This window comes from Folsomia candida, unplaced genomic scaffold (genome assembly GCF_002217175.1).
Source record: "Folsomia candida strain VU population unplaced genomic scaffold, ASM221717v1 Fcan01_Sc027, whole genome shotgun sequence".
In the NCBI taxonomy this organism is placed as follows: Eukaryota; Metazoa; Arthropoda; class Collembola; order Entomobryomorpha; family Isotomidae; genus Folsomia; species Folsomia candida.
Genome location: NW_019091219.1, coordinates 1,880,261 through 1,904,363, shown reverse-complemented (window position 1 = coordinate 1,904,363; position 24,103 = coordinate 1,880,261). Strand labels below are relative to the sequence as shown.

Here is a 24,103-nt window from a genome sequence, read left to right as displayed (position 1 = left end):
CCCCCAAAAGTTGATAGGATCCTCCCCCTGGGGTCCTATGTATGATGGCGAAAACCGATTTCGATTATCTCGATCCGTTCTCCTGATATCCTGCTGACAGACAGACGGACAGACAGACAGACAGACAGACAGACAGACAGACAGACAGACAGACAAAGTCTTCACATAAAGTAGCTGAGGCTACTTAATAATTCGTGTTATTTGACTGCAGTAATTGCATGGAGTTTAACTGCAAGTTTTGCATCAAATTATTCGTTTCTTTTGCGCAATATTCTACGCTCTAAATTGCATTAATTTGACGGTTATTTCTACGCAATATTCTTGAGGCTAAATTGCATGAATATGACTGTCAATTCTATGCAATATTGACAGTTTATTTTACGTTAAATATCTAGTATCTTTTCACGGATTTTTGCCGGCCATCAGTTGCTGCAATTTAACTGTATGACTTTTGCGTAAAAGTGATAGCTTTTGTTGATCGGGTTGTGTCATACCTCCCGTCAAAAATAATTTCCTTGTATCCCCTCAATTTAATGAATTCGGCAATATTTTCAATTTGAAACAATTCTGTTGGTAATATTAATTTCATGGTGATTATTGACTCGTAACCGGATGATAAAATCAACATCGTAAAGGCAAAAAGTATGTATTTATAGGGATACGATCTTATCGGTTGCCGGAAGGCGATTGAGGTTAAAAAATATACTTCGAAAGCGTAATAGGAAATCCACTTGACAATATTGAGCCGTGACATCCAGATCGTCGGGAGCAGACAGACCGTTATGCATACAGCTATCCAACAATGGTAATCGTACGGGGTGAACCATACGGTCCAAGTTGATTCGAATTTTGTAACCGCTCTACAATATATGATATGTCTCTGATGGACCGAATAGAGTTGGAGAATGCCATCAAAATCTATTGCACGTGATAAGAGTGCCATTGATAGGTAAATTGTATTAAATACCATCTTATGCCATGGATTAATCAAGTCGTTATAGGTAATCGAGATGTTGAAACGTTTTTCAAGAAGGTAGTATACTTCTTGACTATCAGTGCATGGGTAGAGGTACCCTTCGCCACTGTTGTGCTTAATACGGTGCGATCTAGAGCGTGGTACGCAGTCCTTGTTATGTTTATTTCGAGATAGCATATTCCATTTAATAAGAGATGTCACGTGTGGTCGCCATTTGCGTTGAAAGATGTCCCAAGGTGTTACAAATGGTGGGATGGGTTCGTAGGCGTCGCCACCACCGCCATTCTTGGAGTTATAGTAATCCACATATTTCGGAGAGGAAAAGAAATGCAGGTAGACTGAAGCTGGTGATTTACCCCAAGGGATTGATACCCGTTGATGCAAGGCTATCAAGAATACGGCATTAGAAGAATTGTAGTAGTAGGAGAATAGGTTTTGTTGATCGTGTCGGAGGTCAGGATACTGATTGAGATCGATAAGAAATATGAAGAGTACGACACAATCGTTTGCGAGACGAGGCTGGTTGATGAGTAAGAATGTTCCGTTAAAGGTGGAGGTAAATATGGTCCATGTGGCAAGTTTGGGGGAAATTTCGGGCATTTTGGATGTTGAAGTTAAGTAGATAAATGGAGCTATGTAGTCGTCAGGTTGGTATTCGCGGTAAATGAAGAGACAATTTTGGTTATCGTCCTGATTAGCAGTGGCCATTAAAAAGGATCCAAGTAACGACCAAATTATGATGTGAAGGTGAATCATTACAGTCGTGAAAATGTGGATATTTTCAAAATATAAGTACAATTTATATATGTGTCCGTTACGGTTTGTAAATATATTCGATATGAATATTTTCAATGGTAAATAAATCAAGTACATTGTTCACCATATAATTATTAATTCTTTATAATGCTTAGCCTTGAAATGGTTTCCTCTTATTTTGATGTGGATTAATTTTAAATTATTAACTTCATGTTTCTGGTTTTTCTTGAATGTACACAAACGTTGTTTCATCTGCAACGTGATTTTTAAAGAAATTCAGCCAGTATGAAGACTTTGCTACGCCCGGTAAATTGCTGAATTTTAACCCAGTTCAATAAATTAATATTTGCTCGCAATTATATGGAGTATTTTTAAATCATACTTTTCAAAAATATGGTTGACTTGTTCCTGTGCATGAACAATTTAAAATTGGTACGATCAGAATCTGAAGTTACCACTTCGAGCCTACCCAATGGGTAGTACCCATTGATTATAATGCTAAGAAATCAGCAAAATAGAATCCAGACTTTTTATAAGGCATGCTTTTTCATGTCCCTCTAAAATACACCAAAATATTCCACATTAATATTATATGTAGTTTGTTTATTAACAGAAGTGAAATCGCATAAAATATGTACTTGAATATCATGCTTTTTCATGTCACGATGCCATATACTTAATTATTTTGCATTAATATAATATGTAAATTCTGCATACATGAAGTCTCATGCAGAGATGCGTTATTTAAATAAGTTTTTATTTAAATAATGATTAAATAACGCTTAGAAATTATTTATTATTTATTATTTAAAAGTAAATAAGTGTTCATGATTATTTATTATTTATTATTTAAAATTAAATAATTGCTGATGATTATTTATTATTTATTATTTAAATAATTTCTAATTGACGGTTTTTCTATTATTTAAATAATGGCTTTATTTAAATAATTTGCAGTGCAAAGTTTGTCGTAATAGTGACAAAAATTCCGTTTAATTGGAAGTTTTGGACAGTAAGATTCAATACTTTAATGCATTAAACGCTAACGCGAGGAGATTTCTCCTTCATATTTCTGGAATTTCGGCCTCCACTTACATTTAATCACGAAGATCTGATTAAGTTGAGAGCTTTAAATAAGTTGATACTTCGACAGAGTATAAAATTGACGTCGAAATCGCAGTTTTAGAAGTTAAATAATTTTAGTTATGCTCGCAATGTGCATGATTTTAGGCCAACACATTCTGGATTGTTGCTTAAATTTAACAATTCGTGGCAAATTTTGTAATTGTTTTGCTGTTTCGGGAATTCCCCACTAACTCCATGTCTTCTGAATAATTAGTAATTATTTAAATTTTAAATAATTATTTAAATAACTTATTTATTTAATTATTTAATTCTAAATAACCCAATCTCTTATTTATTGCTTATTATTTAAATAAAATTGAGAATTTGGGGGTTATTTATTATTTATTAATTAAATAATTCTGAGAATTAAAATTATTTATTATTTATTATTTAAATAATTCATAAATTATTTAACGCAACTCTGGTCTCATGAAATATTTGAGTGCTAAATATTTTGGAAAATTTTACATGGGATTTTGTGTTTTCATGGAAAAAATGAGATTGGGAAGCATTTCTCCGAGTACATTCTCCGGGCGGTGCTTTTGCTCAAAAGCTCCTCGCCGTCGGCTTCTCCATCGGCTTGTCCATCCATGCTGCTCTTGAGAATCAGCAGGTTGGAGAGCAAAGCAGGCAAGAAAGTTTGTCGGGTGGAAAATAAACAGAATTATTTACGAGTAAATTTTACATTTTGAAAAATTGATTACGTATTTGAATGTGCGATTAAATAATTCAAACGGACACATAATATCTGGCTTAAGAAAGGGATGGTAAGCGAAATATTGGGTTTTATATACTAAAATGGTCTTTAAAATATTGAAGGTAATAATACTCACGTATTTTGAAGTATAAACTAATGAGGCTAGTGCTCAGTAACATTGTAAAATACGTAATATTTGTAGACTTACAAATCCGGACAAAATTTTACAAAGATTTATCAGGAAAATTGTGTAGCTTGCCAATTTTTATAAAGTTATATACTCAGAGAATCTTTGTTTATTTTATAAGTTTGTAAAATTATGAATTTTACAAAGCTAACGGATGTTAGGGTAAAATTTTAACCATGACAAATAAACTGAATAGGGGCCGTCCATAAATTACGTAACGCAAGAGGGGGGGAGGGGGGGTCATGGGAAGAGCGTTACGAATTGTTATGTAGGGGGAGGGGGGTATAACAAATTTGTTACGTAACGCATTTCATAAACGCGATTAAAAATCGGATTGAACTCATGTCATCCAGAAGTTTCAGTGTACGCATGTAAATACGTTTTTCATTATGGTGCTCACATTAAAAGAAGAGCAAAATTCTTGCCTACTTGTAAACCATCATTCCTCCACAGTGACCTCGGAGGGCGATGGTGTGACGTAAGTTTCACGATTAATTGAGCCTTACCTTTACGATGAGAATTTGATCGGAATTTGCCGATCACCTGAGCCCCAACGAGGTCACTTAGGCGCCATGATGGTTGTCAAGAATTGTACTCATCTATTAATGGTCGTACGATAGTTTTCCGGGTGCAACTTGACAAAAGGTTCCATTGTGAGTCTTGGTAAACGTTGAGAGACCTGTCAGATTTACAATTTCCATTTCTTGTCGAATATGATTTCGGTTGTTCTTGAACAAGAAATTCACAAAATTCTAATTTATCTAGCAATTTAAAAGAAATAGAAGCAATAAAAGCGACATTTGTCTACACAACCTGGAACAAATGAAAATTTTGCAAGTTACTGTTAAAGAAATTACCTGCGGTGAAATCAAATTTACGTTACGTTACGAAGGGGGAGGGGGGGGTCTAAAAAATGATGATTTTTGCGTTACGTAATTTATGGACGGCCCCATAAACCTTCTTGAATTTTTTAGATGTCATCAAAATCAAATTGTTCCTGAAATTTGAGCGAAATTCTGTCCTGGCCAATAAAAATGTCCTCGGAAACCGTTTGCTTCGCGTGTGGTCGAAGTTCAGGGTCAATTTCACGCCCCACTTACGCCAAGGAGATCGAACTCTTCAAGAAGTTCGTGCTCGACCTTGGCCCGTCCTACAAAAGGAAGCATGAACTCGGAGATACCGTCGTGGCAGAATTCGGCGCAAGTTCGCATCTGTGTGCGACCTGTCTGTCCTCAGTCGTCGCGGTGTGGCGGATGCAGGAGAAAATCGTTTCCATCCAGAAAGAGATTAATTGCATTGTGCGAAAAGTGCGGAATCATTTGGAGATAAAGACGGAAGAAAGGGAAGGAGTTGTGGAAGAAGGCAAGAATTTTTTTAATTTTATGAGCCCGGAGTTATTATACAAAGAAAATCTTCGTGCTAAATTATTAGGGGTATTCACGTCGCGATGCAAATTTCTGAAAGTTTGCGGTGTATTTTAAACCCGTTTGAAAATTGGAAAATCCGTTTGAGGGGGTGGGGCCGTCGATAAATTACGTAACGCAAAAATAGGGATTTTCTAGGGCCTCCCTCTTCCCCTTTAACATGTGTAACATAGACAGGATATCATTAGAGCCTTAGACCCCCCTCCCCCTCTTGCGTTACGTAATTTATGGACGACCCCAATATTAAAATTATAGAAAATTCATTTGCTATTTTTGCACACTATTTTTTCAAAAATTAATTTTCTAATTTTTCAAAACACCAAGGTTTTGTGGTACCAAAAATTAGCTTTACATTCAAATTTCAAAAGTCCCATTTATCTCAACACTCATGAACTTGATGCGATTTTAGAAATTACATTTAAAGACATTAAACACGGGTTGAGTGAGACTGCGCGCGAGCGCGTCATCCACAACAGTCTTAATCAATCGAAAGTTTCGATTCGAAACCCAAACTTTGGGTCCCAAAGCATTTATTTTTATCAAATATGTATGTGCATCATAGTAAATTGTCACACAAAATTGTAATACTTTTCCCGTTCTAAAAACCTTGACATGAACATGTATTTTATTTATAAAGGCACTCATGTTCCGGTGTAAAATTGGTGATTTGTTTCTCCTTCGTCCACAAGGGGGTACCCAGCACAAACCATTTTTCCAATAAGGCGGACATATATTTTTCGTGGTGAAATTGATGAAATCTGAAAATAATTGAAACACGTGTTATCCTTAGGTTCAACTGTTGGGGTAGATTGCGACTGGTTGCTTAGATATTTAAAGATAATTGCAGAAGGTAACAAAATTCGGCAGACAATGTACTTCTTGGCTACGTATTTTCAGAATGTCAATGTCGATTGCAAAATTTCGGAAAAAATAATTCTGACACTGCCAAAAATTCACAAATCAAGAATAGAGGGGAACATTTGAGAAAGTGGGTTGCCCCAAAACCGCGTCGTCAAAGAGTACATTACAGTGAGACGATATGTTAATAGATTTTCGGGAGAAATCCTTACCCCAACATAAATTCCGATCTAGCCCTCGACGATCTTGGTAAGACGAGACTTAAGGAGTAAAATTGCGTTCCATTCTCCCTGTAAAGGAAGGGGAAACCAGACATTATTGTGCCTCTATCGTCAAACGCCGCCAAGGCAAGATCCGAGGAAGATTCGAAAGTTGTGAAGTTACATAGTTCAACGGAACTCGAATACTTAACCTACCCCGCGCTCGACTACGGTAATCAGGTCGTTCTTAGAAAACGGCTGTGATAGATTGCTGAACGTTTCGACTTGAATAGTGCAGTTGTTGAGGTTCTCAAGTCTCTTATCGATAGTGTGAAGGATATCGATAAGAAAGCCAGTGTAGCAGGTGGTATGTCGACAGGAAGACGCGGCGGTCATGGCTTGTGAGAGACAAGACTCGTTTACAATCACCCAGGGATGATCCTGCAAGTATGTAAATCCACGCAGGATTGCACTTTTGCATAAATTGAGGAATCTGAGAAACTACGCCACTGTCAGTCTCAAATTCCCTCAAATAGTGTTGTCGGGGAAGTTTGAGACTGGTACATAGCGTAGTTTCTCAGATTTCTCAATTTCTGTAAAAGTTTAATCCTGCGTGGATTTAGAGTAAGTTTGATTATGCTGTGTGGAATATCTCCGCAAAAAGTTTTGACTCTGGAGGAGTATATATTCAAAATTACCGGGATGGTTACAATTCGCTAAATCTGGGTATAAGCTGAAACATAAGACAAAACTTTACTGTATTCAAAGGTAGAATACAAATTTTAGGAAATATCAAGAAATCACCAAAACATCCATCGAATGAGGAATTTGAGCTCAAATAGTGTTCATCGGAACAGTGGCCGCGGAAGATGATTTTGACCGTGGGGACATACTTGACGAAAAAAAGTTGAAAAAAACGACTACTTGATTTCACAATATACTAAGGGTTAGCCGCTTTAATTTTCCTAATTAACGTTTAATTGCATGGATGAAATTTCTTCATCCTTGATTTTCATTTCCTTCATCATCAGGAGTTCGGTGGTGAATTTTTATGACTCTTGAGTTTGAGGCGCTTCTCTTTTGCATGAGAATGCCGTTTTTATTTCCAAGAATCGTAAGCTTTACTTGTCTTGGAAATGTTTGCAAAATCACTTCTGACTTGATTTACTCCGTGTAGGAATTGTTGTTTCAAGGTCATGAGTTAAAAAAATCTTCAGCTTGAATCTTCAGCATAAAATAAATTGACTAGCTTCTTGTCTTTAAATATTGTTGTCGTATTTTATTCTTCTGTCGAGTTGAGCGCGAAGTTACGGAACTGAGGTCGTTATTTCTCGCAATTTGTATTTCCTATCAAAAAGTCCAACAGGACCCGGTAGATCTTAAAGACAGGTTGATTACACCGCTCGTAACTTTGCTTGAAATCAATCCCACCATCTCATTCTGAATGTCGTGAGATGTCATACGTTTGCTCCCCTTTAACAGGCTAAGGAAAACCCCGGGGTTTTGATATTGAAATTATTCCCAGGGGTTGTACCTGGGTTTTGCGGGTAGTCGGGGTAGTCGGAGTTTTGGGGTCAAACTGAGTCACGACCTCATGTGTTAAGTTGTGCATACAGTCCGCTTTTTCAGGAATTTCTCGACAAGGCTCTTTTTTAATTGACTATTAATAACTTATTAAACTGTAGAATTCTTGGTAAAGCCCTGTTATCATACTATATAAAATTTGAAAACCCGAAATGAGCAATACCCGCGGGGTATTGCTCATTTTGCTCATTTCGGCTACCCCAAAAAACCGTGGTAGCACACCCTACTCCTTAACCAAGCTCGGAGCTCCGGAATTCAATAAAAGTAATTCAATAAAATTCCATCCATCACTGCCATGTCCTAGGCAAATACAATGTAAAGGGCAATGCCTTGTTTTTCAAGGAACAAGGTCGTGGCAAATATTAATCATAAACATTTTCTGGTTGCCTCTTGTTCCGACTTTATCTGACAGTTTTAAATGACGCAATTGTTTGTGGTTTTCGGTTGTCGTTGTATATACTCCCAGTCCTTCTGTTAGTTTTTTCCAGTTCTCGGAGCCTTTCACAATGAACGAATTTATTCCTAAAGCTTTTGAAATTGACTTCATATCAGAAGCTTCAATGCCAACCCAGCATTTTATTTTTTACAGAACATTAAACCTCGTATTTCTACCGTCTCAAAACTGACCTTAGAACTGCAGTCGGCGTTGATGAATTTTTTTTCTTTCTTCACTATTTTTTGAGCAGTTTTTCAACCAAATTGTTTATGCATACCCAACAATTCTGCTTCTATAGAGGGTGTCCTACTTATTCGTGGAAGGGTTTGAAAATTTTTCTAACTTGCAACCAGACCTTTTTTAAATGGAACAATTGCTCGAAATGACGCAACGAAATGAATTCAACGCTTTTTGAACGAAATAAAAACTTCCAGGTACTTTTCTATAGTGATTTTCTTCGACTAATTTTTTAAAGCGTTCCAAAATACGTCAAAAATCGTAAATTCGTAGGTATTAAAGTTATTGTGTCACGATGGAAAATCCAAAAAAAACTATCGGTCAATGTCGGATGACTAACAAGGGCTTTCGCGATTTTTTGTAACTACAGGACCAAAATCATTGTCGTCCGTTTTTGCGCACTGCTGAATTTTCTCCGCAGTAAGCCAAAAAAGTTTGTGGTCTCCAAATACGTAGACCCACATCGGTTCTTTTTGCTATAATATTTTTCAAATCAGTTTTAATTAGTCTTCAGGTAGTTTGTCTATGACAATTTAACCGTTGGACCATTCTGCATTGGGATTCGGGATTACAAATTCTTACAGAAGCAGGCCCCCACCTTGGAAAAGCTGGAGGTCGGCGTGGTCTGGTCGGGAACAATGAAAAAAGTTGAATGGAAATTTCCCATATTTCCCGTCTTGAAAAATCTTTACGTCCATTACAATTCTACCAAGACACTAATTTTATTCGAAACGGGGCCAGGATCCGGAAATTTTGGGGGGGTTAATTACCCCGTAAATTTCCCAGTGTTGGAAGTCTTCGACGTGACAATTCTGAAGGGTGAGGAGACCTGGCTGGATTCGTTCGTATCGGGGAACAGTGATAGTCACATTGTTATTGGTTTGTTGCACCCACCACACTGCCCAGTCTGTGAGAAAAGTTTTTGCCAAAATTCCTGAAAATGGGGGAACGACTAAGGATTATATGCACCGACGTCTTTTGCGTATGTTTCCTAATGCGAAAGACTGTTTGATAATTAGTTAAAATTATATTGGTGGGAGGGAAATTGTAATATGTGTTTAGAAATAAGTCGACGTGTAATATAAAAAATTCCAAATTATTAACAAAATTTGTTCTTGTTATACAATTCAAAATAAGGGAGGATTTTATGTAACGAATCCGTTCAATTGTATGTAATAAAACCAAGATATAAAATACAATATCTGTTTCCCTACAAATATGTACGTACAACCCTTGGATAAAAATTTTGTTGAATCCTACGAGTGTACTTAAACCCTGAAGTTGTTTGACCTCATGGCCACATTTGGCACCCCACACCCACTAAAATGGGTTAAACACACAAAAAAAAACATATTTTCAATCATTTAAACCCTCCACAGAAATCCAATTTTACTTCTGATTTTTGAAATTCTTGCATTATCACACTCCCAGATGTATAATACATATATGTATTAAGAACCATGTATATACGTATGTATACATACGTATGTGAAAATCTCGTGAAACGAAAAAAAGCATGTAACTATTAAATTTTAAAAAGTTAAACGTCCAGCGCCTTACAAAAATGTGTTTATTTATACATACATACATATGTACTTGATTGATGGAAATAATATGTGTGTACCAGAGGTCGACGCCGACAAATTTTCGGCGGCGGCGGCGCTAGTTTTTGGTGATTTTTCGGAGGCGTCGACCTCTGGTGTGTACTTACGTCATTTGTTGGATTACCAAAGTCCTTGAAGTGTTTAGATGGGGGCTTAACATTATTAGCTCACCCTGCGCAGCATGAGAGCTATTGAATTCCTCTTGTCCGTCTGTCCGTCTGTCTGTCTGTCTGTCTGTCTGTTCACGAGTTTTTTGTATCAATTGATGCTAATTAATAAGTCCCAACACCATTTTAACTCAAATTAGTAGCACAATTGGTATGCAATAATCTATGTCAAAATTGGGTAACAATTTTTTCCGCTTACTTTCCACCATTGCACAGTGGGCCAGGGACCCCAAAATATGGCCGTTAAGGCAGTACCATTATTTGGCTTTACAAGTATGGCATCCTACTCTTTGTGACCAACTTGACCTTGGTCTAAAATATTAAGGCACATATTAAAGCCAATCGGATAAACGAAGCAGTTAAAGTATGCCTAATACATTACGGAGATAGGGATTTTACATCTTTCAACATTCCCGCCCATTCCCGTGCATCTATGACTAACTACTGGCGTCATTAATTAGATAATATTGGTGGGATCATACACTGCTGCGACCAGCTGCGACCATGAGGTACCCTTACCACCACACCCATTCTCAGTTAAAGAAATAGATAAAATATGTTCGAATTGAATTGAATTTATCAAACTTCTGATCCCTTAGCCGTTATTAACTATTGATGGAATTACTTACTAAAAAATAACTCGACACGAAGGTCACACCCCAGGTCCCAGGTCTCCCCATGTCACACCCCAATAGTGGGTGTGGTTCTCAGAAATTACTCGGTATTACCTAAAACATGGCTTGTAAGGTATCATTTTCTCAGGTAAATGAGAAGATCCCGATTTAATAATTAAAAATAGTAAGCCACACCCCCAGTGGGTGTGGTGCCCAGCAACTTTTCAATGTTAATAAAACCAAGGTGTGTGACATTTTTCAATTTTTCTATTTTCTCAACTCAATGAGCTGATCTCGACCGAATAACTAAAATTTATATACCACACCCACGGTGGGTGTGGCTGACTTTAAGAAAACAGTGTTAATCAGTATGTCGTTCCACATAATCTAGTCTTAAATCACTAATTTTCAAAATCAGAATTATGTATGATCACCATTGGTAATGCATAATTTCACATTTCACATTTTGACCATCATAATTGACTTGTTACTAAGATCATAAAATTAAAATATGCGAACATTTTCATGGTCTTTAAAATGATATTGTCGCAAGTTATTTCAAAATTTCGAGCCCATCGATAGGTGCAAGTAACGCTGGAATGTTAACAATATGACGAGGAGGTAACCATAAAATTTGTGGGCGCAGCCGGAATTGGGTCAAAATTTGTGCCGTCCTTTGTCAACACAGTTCTAGCAATTAGTTAACCAAAAAATATGATATCGACTCTCTAATCAAGTTGTCCTTCATACAAAGTATAGAATCGAATCACATGCTAAAGTCAAACGGATAAACAATGGGGCAACATAATTTCGTATGCATCCAACCCCACCTATTGGCGCCACTCATAACAAAAAGCATTGCATAAAACAGTATATAGTATACATGTAACCAGCTGCTAGCAGTTCAACAATTGCTATCGCACCCGGTGTTTGTCGAAATAATAACAAAAATATTGTATCACTAAAATTAACTTTGTTAAGCTTCTGTCCTCCTAAACGAGTCTAACAGATAGGATCCGAATTATATATAGCTAAGCAGTACAAGACTTGTGTAGGTAAGTCAATTTTAAATACCAAAAACCTAGGTAATCATTTGTTTAATCTGTTTGACTTTAACTATACTTTAATTAATTACATACATAATTAATTAATCAATTAATCAATTATGTAATTAATTAATTAAGATCTAAGCTCAAGTATTTCTTATTTTGTCTACAAGTGTTGTCTCCTCTTTTATCCAACGAGATGATAATAATGTGGTTATGTTTGTCTATTAGATAATGGATGGACTTCAACAATCATCATTTTTAAAGAAGCGAGATGTAGTGGATCAGTTTACGTCGGATGAAAATACTACAAATATTGAAAATGCAGTTTCTTTTATTTTATCTAAATTGAGCATCGAAGTATTTGACATTAGGAATAGTAGCCTTGAGGAACTTCGGCGAAGTGTGACAAATCTACAATACAGATATGATGAAAGATGGAAGGCTGCAAGTCGTAATTTGAAAGCAGAAACGCTGATTGGCTGGAGTCTGAGTTCAAGGTGAGTAGCACGGATAATTTGATAATGAAATAATAATTGAGTCGAACTGACACCAATTATAAGTTATATATCTTTTGATAGCTGCCAGATTTGTCGATGGAAGCTCCAGGAGGGAGGGCTACCACAAATCTGCCGAGGAAGACCAAATTTACCATTTAATCAACAATCTGCAAGGACTCAGAGAAGGGCAGCTGCTGACCTCAGTTCAGCAGAAGGAAATAATCCAAATAAAATATTGAGAGCTGCGCAAATTGCTGCCAAACGGAGTGGAAAGAAGGACTTGGCTGTTATTATCAGTGAAACATTAAGGAGTCCGGCCCGCCCGTCCAAGATTCGAAGAAAACTATTCTCAAATCCAGTTGAAATGGCTAAATTCAGCCCAGAAGAAGCTCTCTCCCTAATTTTGGACTTATCCCTCTCCAAAGAACAGTATACTGTTATCAGGAACAGTGCCAAACTAAAAGGAGCAGATATCTACCCTAGTTATAATCAGGTCAGAAATGCAAAGGGAAATTGCAGACCGGATAGTGATTCAATTCAAGTGACCGAAACCATGGCACAAGTATCCCTCCAGGGCGTTCTGAACCATACAGCGAAGAGAATTGTCCACTTGCAACGAGAATGCATTATTGCAGATATGGGCGGAGAATTTACAAGAACGTTGGAAGCTAATTTAGTATGTTCATGGGGATTTGACGGCAGCTCAGGTCATTCAGATTATGCCCAGAAATTCATCTCTGCCGGATCACAAGGTTGTCATGACAACAACCTATTTGCCACTACTTTAATTCCCCTACGTCTAATATCTCCATCTGGCACAATTCTGTGGAACAACAGAACCCCGCAATCAGTTCGTTTTTGCAGACCAATAAACTTCAATATATAAAAGAGTCGGAAACTTTGGTGAGAACGGAAAAGGCATCAATGGATTCTCAAATTTCAAATTTACAAACCACTGAAATTCTGCTGCAAGACGATACAACCTTGATCGTTCACTTCTCGCTCTTCATGACTTTGATTGATGGAAAAGTACTCAATTATATCACGGGAACCAAGTCTATGCAAACTTGCCCATTATGCAGAGCTACTCCAAAATTGTTCAATGATCTTAGCAACATTGGGAAAGATGTGTTTGAACCTGAACCAGAGTCATTGCAGTACGGAAACATCCCCCTACACGCTTGGATTCGACTCTTTGAATGTTTATTGCACATTTCCTACAAGATCAACCACAGGAAATGGCAAGCCCGAACGACGCATGAAAAGTTAGAAGTGCAAAGCAGGAAGAAAGAGGTCCAAACCTAATTTTAAAAAAGCTGGGGTTAAACGTTGACCTACCTAAACCTGGTGGAAGCGGAACAACTAATGATGGAAATACAGCTCGGCGGGCTTTCGAGGATGCTGAAGTACTTGCAAATATACTTCGCATCGATACTCAACTAATCAAGAATTTCCATATTATTCTTATTGCCTTATCGTGTCAGTTTCCACTTGACCCTGTCAAGTTCGGAAATTTAGCCAGGACAACAGCTCAACTGTACGTTGAAATCTACCCATGGTATCCCATGCCAGCTACTGTTCACAACATTCTAATTCATGGACCTCAGGTAATTCTCAATAGTTTGTTACCTGTTGGAATGTTAGGAGAGGATGCAGCTGAGTCCCGAAATAAGTACTACAAGACGTTCCGGCTCTCACATTCACGGAAATTTAGTAGAGCAGCTAATCTCAATGACGTTTTCATGCGATCCATGGATACTTCAGACCCCATTATTTCCAGCTTGAGCCTCAACTCAAGGATATGCAAAAGAAAACGTTTGGCGATCCCAAAAGAGGTTGTGGATTTACCAGCCGGCCATGAACGGCGTTTCTGATGTTGTTATGCATTTAGATGAGCTCGAGTTATCTGATGATGAAATTGAGTGACCAATTCATTACTTTTCATCGAAAATACATTTGGTAAATAAAAAATATAAAACTATGTATGTCTATCTTAATAACTCATTAGCTATGTTAGTAAGTTGTCTGTTACACAATATTTCATTTTTCAAGATCCCTGCTACACAAATATAATTATACGCAATGAGTGTAAGATGTTTCTATTGTTTTATTTATTGTATTTAACGTAGCCATATCTTTATATTTAATTTGGTTTCATACACTTGCACTTCTCTAGCCCATATAATTTTAAGGGTAATCCCTGATAAAGCATGCTAACTTTGCGCAGCATTATGGGCCATAAATTAAAGCACGACTTGTTTTTCTATTATCAATTGTTTGTCTGAGTACATTGGCATTATTAATGGTACCGCTTTCAGGCTTGGGCAGGATACTTTTTTTAAGATACAAGATACAAGATAAAGATATTTTTGAAAAAAATCCAAGATACTAGATAAAGATACTTTATTCCCTGCTTTTGCTACAGATACTTAGATACTAAGTAAAAGATACTTTTTAGTATTTGTTAAGATACAAGATACAAGATAAGATAAAGTATCTTAAATATTCCACAAGATACAAGATACTTTTGATTTTTTTTTTAATTTAAAAAAGATATGTAAAATTTCATATTTTTTGCCATTTAGGCATCGCCAGTAAAATGAAAGTCTTACTATTGAGTAGTTAGACATTTAAAAACACCTTTCACTAGCAAAAATAACACTCATATTTTCTTACAAATTACAATTACTACCTCATAAATCATAAGAAAATCGAACTTTAGATGTCGCGAGAAGCATATTTTGCAAAAAGTATCTTGTATCTTAAAAAGTAGCTTAGATACTTTCCTCTTGATGGAAAATATCAGATACAAGATACAAATACAAGATACTCATTGAGGATTTTCCAGATACAAGATACAAGATACTTTGAGCTGGGGCGGCTGGAAGATACAAGATACGAGTAGTATCTTGTATCTTGTATCTAGTATCTTGTATCTTAAAGTATCTATCTTGCCCAAGCCTGACCGCTTTCAGAAATCACTAACCAAGTTTTGTAACCTAAATTGAGGTTCGGAAGGCTAATTTATTTATTTCAGCCTTAATTGTATTTTTGGCTAAAAATTTTGATACCTGGCCAACTGAACCTTTTGTTAAGTCGAAAAGGCGCCGACAACCACCCCGATTTTGGGTGTGGTTTATCAGTTTTAGTTATTCGGTCCAGATCCGCTCATCGAGCTGAGAAATATGACGGTTTTGATTGCGTGTTCAACTCAAATTTGAATTAGTAAAAAAGTTTTCTTTTATAATTTTAAGGCTATATCAAAAACGATGGAAAGAAAACATTCTCAAAAATTACTAAAAATAAAATTACTAAAAATGTATAGCTTTGTATGCTATTTCGTAATTTTGAAAAATTTAGCAATAAATTGTGAAAAAGTACAATTTTTCAAAGTAGGTTTTTCTTAATTTACGTAATGCGATTCACATATTTTGTCGAAATCCCCTCGCTTAGTTTGGAGAAATGACGTATTACATGACATAACATTGTTTAGTTAAAATCGAAAAGTTGCTGAACGCTGATTTTATGCATTCCGTTGAAACCCCCTGTTGAGCTGAGAAAAATGATACAACATATGGCATGGTTTGAATAAAATCGAAAATTTTCTGGAAACCACACCAACTGGGGGTGCGGTTTATAAATTTTAATTATTCTGTCGAGTTGCCCTCGCTGAGCTGAGAAACATGACATAACACATGGCATGGTTTTATTAAAATCCAAAGTTTTCTGAGAACCACGCCCACTGGGGGGTGCGGTTTCCTAATTTTGGGTATTCCGTCGAGTCCCCCTTGTCGAGCTGAGAAAAATCATATATCACATGATATGCTTTCGCAAAGATCGACAATTTTCTTAGAACCACGCCCACTGGGGGTGCGGTTTCCCAAGTCTAGGTGTTTCATGGAAACCACCTCGTCGAGCTGAGAAAAATGATATATCACATGCCATGGTTTCGTTAAAACCGAAAAGTCGCAAAGGGTCACACCCACTATGGGTGTGGCATGTGACTATTAAAAATTTCCTCATATAACATATGCCTTAGGTTATTGTTGTGCATCAAAATCTAATGCTTGTTTCATCAAATTCGGCTCCTATATATTTATGGCCAAAATTTATTAAATCTGGCCCACTGTGCAGGGTTTTAATCAGAAAAAGCCAACCTGGGGGTTTAATGGTTTTAATGGGTTTTGCTGGACATTGTGGGGTTTTGGTAATAGTTTCAAAAAATTTCCCAAGGATTACAAAAGCAGTTCCAAGTTATGTATACATTATCCTAGTCCATATTACGATTGTGGTATGTATGCATTTTCGATTTACATTATGTATGTATGACAGTATTAAAGAAATAAATTTTATATCAGCATCGATATAAGTTTGGCTTGCGTATGAGAGATACTCTTAACTTTGGAAAGTATTTAGTTTAAGGTGAGGTTGCGATTAGTTACGAATTTTAATGAGCTATTGAAAAATGCCGGATTTTTATGTTTACCAAAATGTTTCTGAAAAATTGCAACACGTCGATTTGTCCGATCTGTGATTTAAGCACCTTGTATCATAAAAAATTTCGGAACATCGTTTCTGATAGACAATTGCATGGGGGATTCAATAAAAAATAGTACAGCTGGCTAACGTAACTGCTACTGATGTTTTTGGCACGCGGAATGCGTGAGACATAATATATGGCAGCAGTAGGTAGGTGATGACCACTAATAAACCCAAATAAATCTCATTGTCAGTTAGTATGGCAAATTGCATAGGGTCCGTTCTTAAATTGATTTTCTCGACCCCCCCCCCCCACACCTTTTAACATGACGTACATACATAGGCACGATATCATTGGGGCCTAAACCCCCTCCCCCCTTCAAGCGTTACGTAATTTAAGAACAGGAGTTTTATTTATTTTAACCTATTGAAACTAATTAAAACCCAAAAGTCAACCCCAATAAAACCCTGTCTCAGACAGGCTGTCTGAATACCCAGATTTTAATAATGCAAGTTGTAATTGGTATATGCCTTTGTTCAATTTTTTAAAACTTGTTAAAGTACTTCTAAATTGGGTTGACGTGTGAAGATATGTATTTATATTTTATGGGCAAGTTTAAACTTTGACTTTCAGTTTTTCAGACCTGTTTTTAGGAAATAAACTAATTTTTTAAAACAAACCCGAGTAGTGCTCCGCATCAGTTACAATCCGGTTCCCGAGCTTGATTCCAGCCCCAATATATTGGGCTTTGGCTCTGACCCAACCAGAATGAATCTGGCTCCGTCTAAATGCAGATTCATGCCATGTACTAAAACGTAGCATTCCGATTCCTGTGTAACATGCATAATTAAAGAACCAGCGTCCATCATGCGTCAAAATACTTTTTGCCCTTGTGTAAGTCACGATTTATTGTGCGATATTTAACCAAACATATGTTCCCAAGCTTCAGGTTAAATGCGGATAAGCCATTTATTCAAGGGTTTTATGAGTTTGACGTAATGTTCTTCGGCAGCCGTGAAGATTATCCAAACTTAAAGCATATGTACATATTTATGTAGCTTAATCACTTGAATTTGCTTACGCCGTAAAGTTCTTTTTATTACGGGCTAAGACTGCGCACATGTTGACAAATATGTAGGCTAACAACCCAATGGGTATTTGATAATACTTTTCGACAACAGCACAGGTTATCACAGCTTCAACCGTAGCTTAATCCACTTGGATTTATTTGTTTAATAAACTCTTTACTACGGTCCAAGATCCCCCACCAGTTGGCAAGTAGATAATTTGATAATTCAATGGTTATTTGGTAATTTTTTTCGGCAACAACACAGGTTATCAAAACTTCGGGGATTATTTAATTCCCTTGGATTTACATTCTCAGTAAAGTCTTTTTATTACGGTTCAATACAAGACTTCTCAGCTTTTGACAAGTAAGCTGATAATCCGGTGGGTCTTTAATAAAACTTTCCGGCAACAGTACAGGTTATCACTACTTCAACCATAGTTTAATCCACTTGAATTTAGCTTGATCAGTAAAATCTTGTTTATTACCGTCAAGATTTCCCACCTGTTGGTAAGTAAGCTGATAATCCAATGGTTATTTGGTGAAAAGTATATATATACTTAGGCTGACACACTGCCGGTATCACAGTTGGTCATTGTAACTTTGACTTGACAGCCTTACATAAGCACATTAAATTTAAAACGTTATGGATACCTTTAAATTTTTTCGATTGATGGCGACATGTTTCTTGCTGGGGACAATTTTGAATTCGTGTAAATCTACAGAGATAGCAGGTATCCATATGTATAATACCTAATCGGTAGTTTCATTCCTTGCTAAATATGTACATATAATGGTCTATTTCTAATTATTAAATCCATCCTGATTTTTTTCGTTTGTCGAATAGAGATGGAGTACCTTGGACACCACAAAGAATTATTCGGGGAGCAGGAAAATTATCGGCACTACTACGTCAGTGCAAGCGCGGTAAGTTCGTATGTTCCTGTACTGATGTTCAGCTACATAAAATGTATCAACTACTGTTAGTTTAATGGACATTTAATGTTAAGTCTAACGTACAAATCTTACTGAAATTGAACCTATGGTAAATTGTAGGCGTCATGGACCAATGCAAATAACGAATGTAAAAATCTATTTGGGAAAGAATCTGGCCTCGTAACGCTTGATACGTGGGAGGAGAAAAATGCCCTCAACCGGCTCCTTGAAGATTATGGATACGGTAATTCGAACAAATTCTTACAATGGAACCTCTTTTCAAGCTACACCGGGATCTAGTAGCGAGTTATGTCAAAAAATCAAGTCAAAAATTAGGAGTCACGTGACACTTCTCCTTCCGTTGAATGGCCCCTTTGACGAAAAATATTGGCGGTTAAGTTTAATTTTTGAGCAAATTTTCCCTTGCTTTTTCCTCCACGGGGCGAAAACCAGGGAGAAGTTCGAACTTTGACCCCCAATATTTTTCTTCAGAGGGGCCATTCAACTCCTAATTTTTGGCTTGATTTTTTGACATAACTCGTTAGGCAATCCCGGTGTAGCTTGAAAAAAGGTTCCATTGTTAGTGTCGCGTTAGAAAAAATTGAGGTTATGTATATTGGATTAAAATACGAGACTAGTGATCAATCCCTTCTTATTTATTAAATATCGTGGTTGCTAATTACGTGACACCATAAACTTTGTAAATAATTGGGCTAAACACATTCAGCCTTTAATAGCCCAGCTCCAAGCTCGGCATTGTTAAGCAGATAATATAATTTATTAGTTCACTCAATTATCAGACAATCTATAGAAGAGTCGCTTTGCAGAGTTACGGGAAGTTTTGATTCCAACGGGAATATCGAGATTTCGTGATTATTTAATCATTCGTGTCATAATTTAAATTATTTAAGCTCCGAGTTCATATTTACATATGAATTGTATCCATTAGGTGCCATCTATTGGACGAGTGGATTATACGATTCAAAGTCGGAGATTTGGCGGTGGGAAGCCACCGATACCCCTGTGGGTGGATGGGCCCCTTGGGAGAATAGAACTCCACCATCCAATCCAAATGCATTGTTAAGAATTGGTATTTCTTTTAAGAATCGCTTTTTAGCTGACTGGATAGCACTTTGGAATACTGATTTAAGAAGATACATCTGCGAAGTGAAGTATCCAAGTGTAAGCCCAACTACGACCAGGCTGACCACCACTGCGCCAAGTACGACTACCAAGAGTCCCTACATTTCGCCGCCAGTCGATCACCATTCTCGCCTAATTATTAACGTTCAATCTAATACGGTAAGAAGCATTTTTCCTCTCGACTAACAGTGGCAAGTTAAAAGTTTATGCTCGTCGTGGATATTCAAGAAACATGATCTTAATGTTTCTAAACTGGGTTACAAATATAACATTTTGCTCAATAGTTCGTTGTATATATGTTTGAAAACATGTAAGACGGATCAGAAAACCATGTTTGGGTTCCATAAGAAAATGCAACGTGTTTCTGACTTTGTGACATTTACTCGACTAAGCAAGAACTGATCCTACAACTTGAACATCACCTCAAAATTGCAAATTTTGGGAGCTTAAAATTTATTATTATGAAGAAACTTTTGGGGTAGAATTGGCTGCTCTTCTAAAAATAAGATCATTTAATTAATGCAAGCTGGAGCTTTAAACTGGGTATCAAATTAAAAGAGAGATATCAAATTGTGCAGTATTTACTTGCATATTGTCAAAGTCGGAGAAACATCCGTTCACAAAGCCTTTCAATATTTTCAAACGAGATTGACCAAAATTACTTTGTACACTTGTTCATCTTTTTTTCTATTATTAAATCGAAACCACCTAAATATCTTCACCATTGTGTCTTGTATCCTCTACCTATCTCTCTTTCAATATGCACATTCCTTATGTATTTCTAACAAGGGACACTCACGACCTGTCGTTTGAGTCCAGGGTACCCACTATGTTTTTCAGAATCTACTAGGACCCCAGATGAAGGATCCATTCATATTTCCGTGTAAAACTCATATTTGGCGCCATGGCGTGGCGCCAAACTTAAAAATTTGCATTTTCGACCAATTTCAAACCCCCATAACTTTTGCAGTTTATGTCGGATTTTTAAAATTTTATGCTTAAAATGATCAGAAAAGTCGAAATCTTAGAGAAAAAAATAAAAATAAAAAAATTTTAATTTTTGAGATATTTTTAGCATTTTTTCGACGAACCCGAAATTTCGAAATTTTGCGAAAAGTTAAAAGCGACAATTTTGGGAAAAATTTCATAGAATACGAAAGTTGAACTCCTTGTCATGATTTTTGCCAAAAATTTTGAAAATCCGTCCAGGGTTTCAAAAGTTACGGCGGTTTTAAAATGAAAAACCATCAAATTTGGCGAATTTGGCGCCACGCCATGGCGCCAAATATGAGTTTTACACAGAAATATGAATGAATCCTTCATCTGGGGTCCTAGTAGATTCTGAAAAACATAGTGGGTACCCTGGACTCAAACGACAGGTCGTGAGTGTCCCTTGTAAGTATTAGGACTAAAAGTTAAATTATGTCGGTTTTGCTACCGGAGCAGCTAAAGTAGAAGATGACACCTTATATGAAATTGTAGGCGTTGGATCTTTATAGCGCAAACCTTACCAAGGGCACTCCCATACAAACGTATACTATCAGCAACGATTGCAGCAACTTGGCAGAAGTGTGGCAACTGGAACCCTATAGTTTGTGCATCAATATTTTATAGTTTCACGAAACCGAAGACTTTTTACCATTTTTCATTTCAGCACCCTATTACATATTTCGATCAGTACTGGGTGGATCGACGTCTTGGAAGCATTCAATGACTACTAACGGAACGCTACCGTACCTTAATGAGGGCACAAATCAAGATAGCTACTGGCATGTCGAGCCGGTGAGTGGCACCAACTACTGGAATATATACAGCAACCGGTATAATTCCAGTGGACGCAGCAGCCTTCGAAATACTGGGTACAGCTGGCTTTAGTCGTTATATGTATGTTTCTTACTAAATCTCGGGTTGTCTGTTTCCTATTTGTAGAATTGAATCGGCGAACAGTGGAATAAAGCTTGAACTGGCTCCCTTGGACCCTTTTGACATCGCCCAACAATGGGAATTGAGAAAATGTTGAAAATGTTAAAGCTTCACTGATAGTAAAATAAAATATACCACATATAGAGTGTTGAAGGAACTGTTATTATGACTAAATTGCTTGCATTGACCCTTTCATTCATAAACATATAACAAACTAGAATATACGGAGGTATGCACTTTTATGAGACGTTAAGCTACATAAGTATTCAGAATACAGTTTATTTTCAAAATGACTTCCTCCAATCCGATCACGCTGCCCACTTAAATTTCGTGAATCTGAACTAAATTGATTGCGTCAACCCTTTCATGAAATTCATAGATAAAAAAAACTTCAATATATATATATGTAAGTATGCACTTTTATGAAAGGTTGAGCTACATATGTACTCAGAATGCATTTTATTTTCATAATAACTTCCTCCAATTCGATCACCCCGCTCGCTTCAAATTCGTGAATTTTAGACAGTTTATCTCATCTTCGGTTTTACACATCAAGACAAATTTAGGTACACAATATACAAATTTGTACATATAGTGCAATTACTAGTGTTTGTCACCTAATTTGGATATTTTGAGACATTAGCGAAAAAGATGTGCCCATGAAAGATTATATTCGACATTAAAAGCCCGTACAGCGACATTTGTACACATTATACGACAAGCCTATGTGTGTAAGACCACCATATGTAAATATTCAGCCATTCAACATTTTACACGTTTAATGGCTGAACACCGATATTTATTTAAAACACAAAACAGCATTAACAGTATTTTCCAAAATTGCTAGAACATATGCAGATTTAGTGCCCTTTCTACCATAGTCAATCGCCGTCGGCGGTGTTCTCAGAGGTCTCATCGACCTCACGACACGTCTTTCATACTTTCCGATATCTCTCCTCTTCACCTTTCCAAGGAATTTCTCCGACTTTTCATAAAATTGGCAGGCTTGTGGCCACAAGAAAGCAATCACACAAAGGACAAATACGCTCAGGCCAAGGATCGGCATATATGACGCAGCATTTAGTCTGCTATACAACACAATCGCGCCATAATTCGCAGCCACACTAATCACAAAGCCTAACCCGATAAGACCGCCGATTGCAAGGTTTGTCGCAGTCTCGATGTCAACCACGATCAGGGAGAGGCAATTATGAAGGTGGAAGGCACAGGATAACTGCCCTTTCGAGTTGGCGGATCTCGCTCTACCCCAGTCTACATTTAAATCTAGGTATTCCACCAAATTCGAAATTTGTCTCAAACAAATGCTTAGAACGTAGATGGCCGCAAGTATGAAAAATTGCAGGGTCAGCCATCCATCGTAGAAGCAAACCATGGCTAAAACCCTGGTTACAATTATGATCAAGAATTTGACAAGAAGAGACCAGTTTTGGACTTCAGAGGTGTATAGAAGCAGCCAATAGAGGCCATCCCTGCCAACTAGTCCGACCAGGAGCAAGGGGAACAAGCCAAAGGTACAAAATGTCATGGGTAGAATTGTCACGTCTGCGCGGACTTGCTGGAGGAAGGATGTCTTCAAATTGGGCCTCAGCGGTTTCCAGAGTTCTATAAAAATAAAGCAAATACTACCCCCTTAAAACATGTCTGAACATTAAAGAGAAAGGCTGCCACGTCTTTAAAATCGAGTCGTAAATAAGTCGATGTCCACTGCAAAAACAACAATCACATCAGTGTCAGCTTTGATACCATTCTTGGAAATGGTCCATGAAAACTAAAGTTTAAGGCTGGAACTTTAAACAATGGGGGACCTCAGACACACGAAAAAATCGTCGCTTAGAATTTCGCTTTGTTTTTCGCTTATCCATAGTATGGCAAAAATTATGAAAATTGCAAACTTTTGTTCCGACTTCAGCAAACCGACCTTAACCCCACTTCTGAGTTGAGTTTCTATTCGCTTACCCCAGATCTCGCTTATCAGGAAGTAAGCGAAAAACTAAGCGAAAGCGAAGCGACGATTTTTTCGGTGGGTCTGAGGAGGCCCAATATAAGCTTTAAACTCTAAATTCGCACATACTATAATTTTTAAATTAAACCTTTTTTAGTATGACTTTCTTAGCAGAAAAAGG

At 37.0% G+C, this 24,103-nt stretch overlaps 1 protein-coding gene across 4 annotated transcripts; it reads left to right on the top strand.

The window, feature by feature from the left end:
- Positions 1–3,456: 3,456 nt before the first annotated feature.
- LOC110859630 lies at positions 3,457–22,119 on the top strand. Of its 4 annotated transcripts, XM_035859638.1 has the most exons (8): positions 3,457–3,624; positions 4,716–5,103; positions 18,805–18,884; positions 19,014–19,137; positions 19,843–20,195; positions 21,519–21,627; positions 21,691–21,895; positions 21,966–22,119. In XM_035859638.1, exons 2-8 carry the CDS (start codon positions 4,776–4,778, stop codon positions 22,054–22,056), a joined length of 1,290 nt encoding a protein of 429 aa, XP_035715531.1. In that variant the 5' UTR covers positions 3,457–3,624; positions 4,716–4,775; the 3' UTR covers positions 22,057–22,119. The 4 variants fall into 4 exon arrangements, 3 of the variants coding, with proteins under 3 accessions (XP_035715531.1, XP_035715532.1, XP_021964286.2); XM_022108594.2 differs by lacking the exons at positions 3,457–3,624; positions 4,716–5,103 and adding an exon at positions 15,737–18,691; XM_035859639.1 differs by lacking the exons at positions 21,519–21,627; positions 21,966–22,119 and having other exon boundaries at positions 21,691–21,845.
- The last annotated feature ends 1,984 nt before the right edge of the window (positions 22,120–24,103 follow it).

Bases quoted from the DNA above. Each gene is read 5' to 3' on its own strand.
- LOC110859630 (XM_035859638.1), top strand. From the start codon at position 4,776: ATGTCCTCGGAAACCGTTTGCTTCGCGTGTGGTCGAAGTTCAGGGTCA. The intron at 18,885-19,013 runs GTAAGTTCGTAT...GGTAAATTGTAG, and splicing joins ACTACGTCAGTGCAAGCGCG to GCGTCATGGACCAATGCAAA. The intron at 20,196-21,518 runs GTAAGAAGCATT...ATGAAATTGTAG, and splicing joins TTAACGTTCAATCTAATACG to GCGTTGGATCTTTATAGCGC.